This window comes from Rutilus rutilus (assembly GCF_951802725.1).
Source record: "Rutilus rutilus genome assembly, chromosome: 23".
NCBI classification, from domain to species: domain Eukaryota; kingdom Metazoa; phylum Chordata; class Actinopteri; order Cypriniformes; family Leuciscidae; genus Rutilus; species Rutilus rutilus.
Genome location: NC_140233.1, coordinates 1109985 through 1119222, shown reverse-complemented (window position 1 = coordinate 1119222; position 9238 = coordinate 1109985). Strand labels below are relative to the sequence as shown.

The following is a 9238-nucleotide window of genomic DNA, read 5'->3' as shown; positions in this document are numbered from 1 at the left end:
GAGGCTCACCGTGGCCTGTGCGAGCACTCGCATGAGCTCCGTCTCAATGGACGCTCTCTTGCCTGACGAAGTGCGGGCAGAGGGCGCGAGATCCTCAGAGCTCGCCCAATCCTCACTGCCTGACGCCAGGATAGAGCAGGAATCCTCTTCTCCCAGCAGGGCTTCCTCGTCAGCATTGTCGACAAGAGCGGCGGCAGACAGTGGCCGCTGTCCGTCAGGAAGAGAGGCTGACGAAGCCGGTGAAGCAAGCGGGCGAACCGGCAAGCTTTGGCGGCTGGGGGAAGGTTCCTGGACCCGCTGGGCACGGCGCTTTTTACGGCACGACACCGCGGCGGGCGGGGGAGCAGTCTCGGCGAAGAAGGCCAGGCGAGTCCTCAGAGTCGCCATGGGCAGTAGCTCGCAGTGAGGGCAGCCGCCGTCAGCGAGCGCGAGAGCTGCATGTTCCTCACCCAGGCAGGAAACGCAGATCACATGGCGGTCCCTGTCGCTGAGTGTGGCTCTGCACGAGCCGCAGGAAGGCATCTTTAAAAAGATGCTGCTCTTTTAGGATGTGTGTCGCGGCAGCAACACACACACACACAATACAGAGATCGAAAAGGATATAGGCGCCGGAAAGCGCAGCAGAAAGGCAAGGAAGGCGGCTCGGCCAGCGACTTCAGTGACTCGTCCCGCTGAAGGTGCTCTCTCTCAACGGCGCGGCTTCTCTCCAGCTCCAGCGATGCGTGTGCTTCGCTTGAAGGATGAAAAATCAGGTAATAGCTGCCTGCGAGCGGTATTTATAGGCCTAGACCACGCCCGTTTCGGCGGGATGTGACGCAGCAGGCGTGAAGCACCCTCATTGGGTCTGGCGTCATGCCAGGCCTCACTCGATAGGCTGCTGCAGTTGCCGCAGAACAGCCAATAGGCGTGCGAGCTGCCTCGCCTATGTCTGTATGCTGCCGCAACGCGTTTTGCATTATTGAAAAATTAAGGATCATTTTTGGCTTCAATATCTCGCGGAAAAAGGATTTTCCCCTAGCGTAAGATATCTTACGCAGTACGAGAGACCTCTCGTAAGAGAACCCATAAGAGCAGTTACTACCTTGTTTTAGCAGTTTGCGTCATGCACTGAATCAGCTCGCCCCTGAACAAAGAGCCCAGCTTCCCATTCACCTTCTCGTCTTCTGATGGTGTGTCTCACTTTAAATAAGTTGTTTCACCTGGTCTAATTTGTGTGACAATTATTAATTATAGCACCCTTACCAGTCAGGCCTCAAACAATTCTTCCCCAGGTCCTAGTGTCCCCCTCTCTGCCACATTTATAAAGAGCGACTGAGGAAAGGAGAAATACATGGACAGGCGCCAGTTTTGAAAAGAAAATTATACCCATTTAGTTGAACGAATGATCGTCAATATTTAAAACTTAAAAAATGTATACTTACATGATAGCCTACCCTACCACCATGCATGTCATCTTTCATTTTATTGTGTAACATCTAAACGAGGCGATCATCAGCGCTGTCAGTCAGGAGATTAACGAGCATCTTTGTGGGTTTGTGAGTTTTAATGTTAAAGACATTTGTATCAACATTACAGTAATATTTTACTATCCTCAATAAACAAGCTACAGTTAGTCCAAAATGCAGCTGCTAGAGTTCTTACTAGGTCAAGAAAATATGATCATATAAGACTATATAATGTCATATAAAATTTTATCATCACTACATTGGTTACCTATAAAGTCCCGTATTAATTACAAGGTATTGCTACCGACTTATAAAGCCCTAAACGGCTTAGCTCCAGTCTATTTAACGGATCTTCTATCGCCCTATAATCCATCGCGCTCTTTAAGATCACTAAATTCGAGGCTTTTGGTCATACCTAGGATATCCAGATCCACCAAAGGAGGGAGAGCATTTTCACATTTAGCTCCAAAACTCTGGAATAGCCTTCCTGATACTGTTCGTTGCTCAGACTCGCTCTCCCTGTTTAAAACTAGATTAAAGACGCATCTCTTCAGCCAGGCATTCATATAATATTTTTAATCTTACAGTTAAATCCGGCATCTAGTTCATAAACGCCAGAGGAGAACTGGCCCCCGACTGAGCCTGGGTTCTCCATTAGGTCACCTGATGGAGTTTTTCGGTTCCTTGCCACTGTTGCCTTTGGCTTGCTCAGTTGGGGATATTTAATTTAATTTAATCAATCAATAATACTATTGATCAGCCTTACCCAACGTGGACGTTTTTTCCACTAGAAACAAACCTTATTGTGCTATTTTAATTTAATACTGTGAAGCTGCTTTGGTACAATCTGTATTGTGAAAAGCGCTATACAAATTTACTTGACTTGACTTTACACTCAAATTGCAGTTCTAAAACACACTTTTTTCAAAACACTACACACAATTCTCTGCTTTTAGCACAATTGATGCAGAAAATCTCTTGTTTTCACAAGGAACACACTGCCATTCAGATATGCACACTGCCTCATCACATGGGCAAACACCCGTCACACAGTTTTACAGTCAGCAATCAGAGCTTAAGCATAAAGGGAACAGGTGAGCTCTTCAATGGAGCAATGAATGCCAACAGTGGATTTTTTTTTTTTTTACTGTAACTGTATACAGTAAATTCTTCTGTTGTTTTGTATGTAGACCACTGTATATACAACTTTGTTTTGGTTGGGATGTACACTGTATTTGTGGGAAAAATAAAATATATTTGTTACCGTGTATTTTTGTGTTCTGAGTATAAAAACAATATTCTCAAATATTTTACAATACACTTATGTATGTAATGTCTGTAAGTGTAACACTGAACAAAAAAAAGGCGTAAGTCATTATGATGAACGGAGAAGTGTTTTACATTGAGCACATCAGTGTTCAACTGGTTCGTATAAATGTCTATTCATATGATGGAGTGTGTGTGTCATTTGAAAACAAAATACCATTTTGAGAAGAAATAACATTGTTTTGAATGTAAAGTTTAATTTTGCAGGAGAATTGAGGGGTTTTGCCCATTGTGTGTGTGTGTGTTTGGATTTGTGTGTGGAGTTCTGAGAATATGAGGCACGCTTTCAGAAAATGTGTGTAAACAATTGAGAAAAACTGTAATCAGTCAGAGAAACTCAACAATAACACAATTATGAAGAATAAAACAACAGTAAAAATGCAAATAAACCAATGTTTTGACCAGCATTCAGTAAATCACATGTACAGTAAAGCATATGATGATAATGGCCTGATTTACAGAAGTCGCCAGAAAAACTCAAAATAAGAATGTTTTACTGACGTTCCCATTAAGATATGATCATATATTATTTCTGAATGTTTGAACTTTTTGTTTATATGAAGGTCAGCAAAACATTAAGAGAATATTTCATATTATCATTCATCAAACATTATGGGAACGTTACTAATGAATGTTGAATATTCTGAAACAAGTAGCAACATTTTTTAAATGTTAGATTAACATCCAACTAAAACATTACAGAAAAAAACATTCCATTACTAATGTATAAATAATATTTTGTGTTCATGTTTTGAGAACATTATTAAACACCAGATAACTCTGAATAAATGTGTAATGTTACTGGAGGAGCGTTTGATCATAACTTTGAGAGAATCTTTCCAGTTCCTCTTGTTGATATCGAGCCATCAGTGCATGTTATTATATAGAAGCTCAATGTTTGTCTTCATAATCTTTCACCATAAAGTAATAACTAGATAACCTGAAAATACTTTTCTGTTTACTGTAATGCATAAAAATACTCGGAAACTCTTTATGTCGATATCAGTTTATCAGTTATTAGAGTATTAAAACTGTTAAAAGGTGTTGTGAATTAGCCATGGCTATAAACACTGTGATACATGCATCAGATTGTTCTTTATGTAATAATCTATGTTTATTTTGTATCTGTCCCTTTTCAAATAAACAAAAAAATAAAAATATTAATAAACCCTCTGGTTAATATCAACTGACTCTTTATTTTGATGCTCCTCAACAGACTATAACTTTGCAACTACATGTAAACTTATTATATACGAACTATAACTCTATTATTCTACTAATACTGAGAGTTAGTTCACATGATCATTTATTTCTGTCCTCTATTCATGTTCTCGCTCTAGTTTTGGGAAGTTTTATTGAAATTACTCACAGAACCTTTAATTAAACCATTGAAACACAAGGAAGGGCAACAATTCTCACAAAATAACAATATTAAGTGCAAACTTGATTTAATAAATGTAAGCAAAAGAAATTATATTATTTGCATATTATTACATATTTGCATATGAATGTATAGAGGAACACACTAACTCTATCATAATATTACACTTCAACCCTCAGTATGAATATATTAATAATGGATTATGTGTTTTATCAGTGTTTAATACTGGAACATGATTTAAGATTCCTCTCTGAATTCAGTGTGACTTTAATGCATTTACATGTTAAGAGCTCATATTTAACTCTAGATTCAGTCCTGGATATTCTTATATATTTCTCTTCAGAGAGACCTGACACTGTGAGACGATGTGGAGATTATGATTGTTTGCCTTAGATCTGTCTATCAGTGCCTTTATAAATGTGTGTAATGCAAAACCACTGATGGAGAGAAACTGACCGTCTGACTCAAGCCATTCAATAGAGTCACTCCAGGATGACGGTGAGACGGCTGAAATGAAAAGGCCAGTTAGGCAAGGCAAGTTTATTTATATAGCACATTTCATACACAATGGCAATTCAAAGTGCTTTACAGAAAAGAAATTAAAATAATAAAAAGAAATAAGAATAATTAAAACGGTTTAGAAAAAATAAAATAACAGTACAGTACAGTCGGACGAGCATTGGCACAGTGCTCATTCAGTAAATGCATAGTTAAACAGATGTGTTTTGAGTCTGGATTTGAATGTGACTACTGTAGGAGCACGTCTGATCTCCTCTGGAAGCTGTTCCAGCATAATAGCTAAAGCAGATTCGCCATGTTTAGAGTGAACCCTTGGTATTTCTAGCTGATATGATCCTAATGATCTGAGTGATCTGTTGGGTTTATATTCAGTGAGCATATCTGCAATGTATTGAGGTCCTAGGCCATTGAATGATTTATATACCAGTAATAATACTTTAAAATCAATCCTAAATCTAACTGGGAGCCAGTGTAAAGACCTGAGGACTGGTGTGATGTGTTCATATGTTCTGGTTCTGCTCAGAATCCTGGCGGCAGCGTTCTGTATGAGCTGCAACTGTCTTATGGTCTTTTCAGGAAGGCTTCCAGCTCCCAAGCAACTCCATAGCAACCAAACTTGAGTACCCTAGCAACTGTTTTGAAAGACCTTTATCTCTGTATCAGAACATCGTATAGAGATGAGGTTTGGCTCTTTTGACTCATGCTAGCAAACAGCACTTCCAACATGCTACACATGCTAGCAGTGAATATCTACATGTTAATAGCGATTAGTTAAATGCTAATGCTAAGAACTCTATAAAAGCTCCATAGTAACCATCTGTGACAACTACCAACCACCTAGTAACACTATAGCAACTGCCAAGAACACCCTAGCAACCACCTAGAAAACACCCAAAATACCTTAGCAACCACCTAGCAACAACAGCAAAGCTGCAATAGAGACATGTGTCGTTTGCAGAGCTGCGGTGGATCTGTGTGTCGTTTGCAGAGCTGCGGTGGATCTGTGTGTCGTTTGCAGAGCTGCAGTAGAGCTGTGTGTCGTTTGCAGAGCTGCGGTGGATCTGTGTGTCGTTTGCAGAGCTGCAGTAGAGCTGTGTGTCGTTTGCAGAGATGCAGTAGAGCTGTGTGTCGTTTGCAGAGCTGCGGTGGATCTGTGTGTCGTTTGCAGAGCTGCAGTAGAGCTGTGTGTCGTTTGCAGAGATGCAGTAGAGCTGTGTGTCGTTTGCAGAGCTGCGGTGGATCTGTGTGTCGTTTGCAGAGCTGCAGTAGAGCTGTGTGTCGTTTGCAGAGATGCGGTAGTAGAGCTGTGTGTCGTTTGCAGAGCTGCGGTGGATCTGTGTGTCGTTTGCAGAGCTGTAGTAGAGCTGTGTGTCGTTTGCAGAGCTGCAGTAGAGCTGTGTGTCGTTTGCAGAGCTGCGGTAGAGCTGTGTGTCGTTTGCAGAGATGCGGTAGAGCTGTGTGTCGTTTGCAGAGATGCAGTAGAGCTGTGTGTCGTTTGCAGAGATGCGGTAGAGCTGTGTGTCGTTTGCAGAGATGCGGTAGAGCTGTGTGTCGTTTGCAGAGCTGCGGTAGAGCTGTGTGTCGTTTGCAGAGCTGCAGTAGAGCTGTGTGTCGTTTGCAGAGATGCGGTAGAGCTGTGTGTCGTTTGCAGAGATGCGGTAGAGCTGTGTGTCGTTTGCAGAGCTGCGGTAGAGCTGTGTGTCGTTTGCAGAGCTGCAGTAGAGCTGTGTGTCGTTTGCAGAGATGCGGTAGAGCTGTGTGTCGTTTGCAGAGATGCGGTAGAGCTGTGTGTCGTTTGCAGAGATGCGGTAGAGCTGTGTGTCGTTTGCAGAGATGCAGTAGAGCTGTGTGTCGTTTGCAGAGATGCGGTAGAGCTGTGTGTCGTTTGCAGAGATGCGGTAGAGCTGTGTGTCGTTTGCAGAGATGCGGTAGAGCTGTGTGTCGTTTGCAGAGATGCGGTAGAGCTGTGTGTCGTTTGCAGAGATGCAGTAGAGCTGTGTGTCGTTTGCAGAGATGCGGTAGAGCTGTGTGTCGTTTGCAGAGCTGCGGTGGATCTGTGTGTCGTTTGCAGAGCTGCAGTAGAGCTGTGTGTCGTTTGCAGAGATGCGGTAGAGCTGTGTGTCGTTTGCAGAGCTGCAGTAGAGCTGTGTGTCGTTTGCAGAGCTGCGGTAGAGCTGTGTGTCGTTTGCAGAGCTGCAGTAGAGCTGTGTGTCGTTTGCAGAGATGCGGTAGAGCTGTGTGTCGTTTGCAGAGATGCGGTAGAGCTGTGTGTCGTTTGCAGAGATGCAGTAGAGCTGTGTGTCGTTTGCAGAGATGCGGTAGAGCTGTGTGTCGTTTGCAGAGATGCGGTAGAGCTGTGTGTCGTTTGCAGAGATGCGGTAGAGCTGTGTGTCGTTTGCAGAGATGCGGTAGAGCTGTGTGTCGTTTGCAGAGATGCGGTAGAGCTGTGTGTCGTTTGCAGAGCTGCGGTGGATCTGTGTGTCGTTTGCAGAGCTGCAGTAGAGCTGTGTGTCGTTTGCAGAGCTGCAGTAGAGCTGTGTGTCGTTTGCAGAGCTGCAGTAGAGCTGTGTGTCGTTTGCAGAGATGCGGTAGAGCTGTGTGTCGTTTGCAGAGATGCAGTAGAGCTGTGTGTCGTTTGCAGAGCTGCAGTAGAGCTGTGTGTCGTTTGCAGAGATGCAGTAGAGCTGTGTGTCGTTTGCAGAGATGCAGTAGAGCTGTGTGTCGTTTGCAGAGCTGCAGTAGAGCTGTGTGTCGTTTGCAGAGCTGCAGTAGAGCTGTGTGTCGTTTGCAGAGATGCAGTAGAGCTGTGTGTCGTTTGCAGAGCTGCAGTAGAGCTGTGTGTCGTTTGCAGAGATGCAGTAGAGCTGTGTGTCGTTTGCAGAGATGCGGTAGTAGAGCTGTGTGTCGTTTGCAGAGATGCAGTAGAGCTGTGTGTCGTTTGCAGAGATGCGGTAGTAGAGCTGTGTGTCGTTTGCAGAGCTGCGGTGGATCTGTGTGTCGTTTGCAGAGCTGCAGTAGAGCTGTGTGTCGTTTGCAGAGATGCAGTAGAGCTGTGTGTCGTTTGCAGAGATGCGGTAGAGCTGTGTGTCGTTTGCAGAGCTGCGGTAGAGCTGTGTGTCGTTTGCAGAGCTGCGGTAGAGCTGTGTGTCGTTTGCAGAGCTGCGGTAGAGCTGTGTGTCGTTTGCAGAGCTGCAGTAGAGCTGTGTGTCGTTTGCAGAGATGCGGTAGTAGAGCTGTGTGTCGTTTGCAGAGATGCGGTGGATCTGTGTGTCGTTTGCAGAGCTGCGGTGGATCTGTGTGTCGTTTGCAGAGCTGCAGTAGAGCTGTGTGTCGTTTGCAGAGATGCGGTAGTAGAGCTGTGTGTCGTTTGCAGAGATGCGGTAGAGCTGTGTGTCGTTTGCAGAGATGCGGTAGTAGAGCTGTGTGTCGTTTGCAGAGATGCGGTAGAGCTGTGTGTCGTTTGCAGAGATGCGGTAGTAGAGCTGTGTGTCGTTTGCAGAGCTGCGGTAGAGCTGTGTGTCGTTTGCAGAGATGCGGTAGTAGAGCTGTGTGTCGTTTGCAGAGATGCGGTAGTAGAGCTGTGTGTCGTTTGCAGAGATGCGGTAGTAGAGCTGTGTGTCGTTTGCAGAGATGCGGTAGTAGAGCTGTGTGTCGTTTGCAGAGATGCGGTAGAGCTGTGTGTCGTTTGCAGAGATGCGGTAGTAGAGCTGTGTGTCGTTTGCAGAGATGCGGTAGTAGAGCTGTGTGTCGTTTGCAGAGATGCGGTAGTAGAGCTGTGTGTCGTTTGCAGAGATGCGGTAGTAGAGCTGTGTGTCGTTTGCAGAGATGCGGTAGTAGAGCTGTGTGTCGTTTGCAGAGATGCGGTAGTAGAGCTGTGTGTCGTTTGCAGAGATGCAGTAGAGCTGTGTGTCGTTTGCAGAGATGCGGTAGTAGAGCTGTGTGTCGTTTGCAGAGATGCGGTAGAGCTGTGTGTCGTTTGCAGAGATGCGGTAGTAGAGCTGTGTGTCGTTTGCAGAGATGCAGTAGAGCTGTGTGTCGTTTGCAGAGATGCGGTAGTAGAGCTGTGTGTCGTTTGCAGAGCTGCGGTAGAGACATGTGTCGTTTGCAGAGATGCGGTAGAGCTGTGTGTCGTTTGCAGAGCTGCGGTAGAGACATGTGTCGTTTGCAGAGATGCGGTAGAGCTGTGTGTCGTCTGCAGAGATGCAGTAGAGCTGTGTGTCGTTTGCAGAGATGCAGTAGAGCTGTGTGTCGATCGAAGAAGAAGGAAAAAAATGCCATTGCCAAGAAATAATAATAATAAACAGGAGAACAAAGACCACTAGAGCCTGGGTGTAGAGGGAAGTCTGCATGGGTGGACATTTTCTTCTAATGAAAGGTTTTTCTTGCAACAAGTTGGTCATTTGTGCTGGTCTTCTTGATTCTTCCGGTTTTTCTTTTTCAGGTTTTTCTTTTTCTTCTTGGGGAAAGAACCAAACAATAATTACAATAAAGCAAGACTTTTTGACTTTCCACAGAACATATGACATGTGTAATGCTCTTTATGATTTGTGTGCATGATGTTTGTGTT

General features: G+C 44.3%; 1 protein-coding gene across 4 annotated transcripts in view; it reads right to left on the bottom strand.

Moving 5' to 3' along the window:
- Positions 1 to 4332: 4332 nt before the first annotated feature.
- Positions 4333 to 9238, bottom strand: part of LOC311283507 (uncharacterized protein) — a 31546-nt gene continuing 26640 nt past the window's right edge. For 3 of the 4 annotated variants that reach the window (XM_084397950.1, XM_084397951.1, XM_084397952.1), the window contains one exon: positions 4333 to 9127. In XM_084397950.1, the coding sequence (XP_084254076.1) occupies positions 5541 to 9127 (3587 nt within the window). In that variant the 3' untranslated portion in view covers positions 4333 to 5540. The remainder of the gene's footprint in view (positions 9128 to 9238) is intronic. The other variant, XM_084397953.1, reaches the window with a different exon arrangement.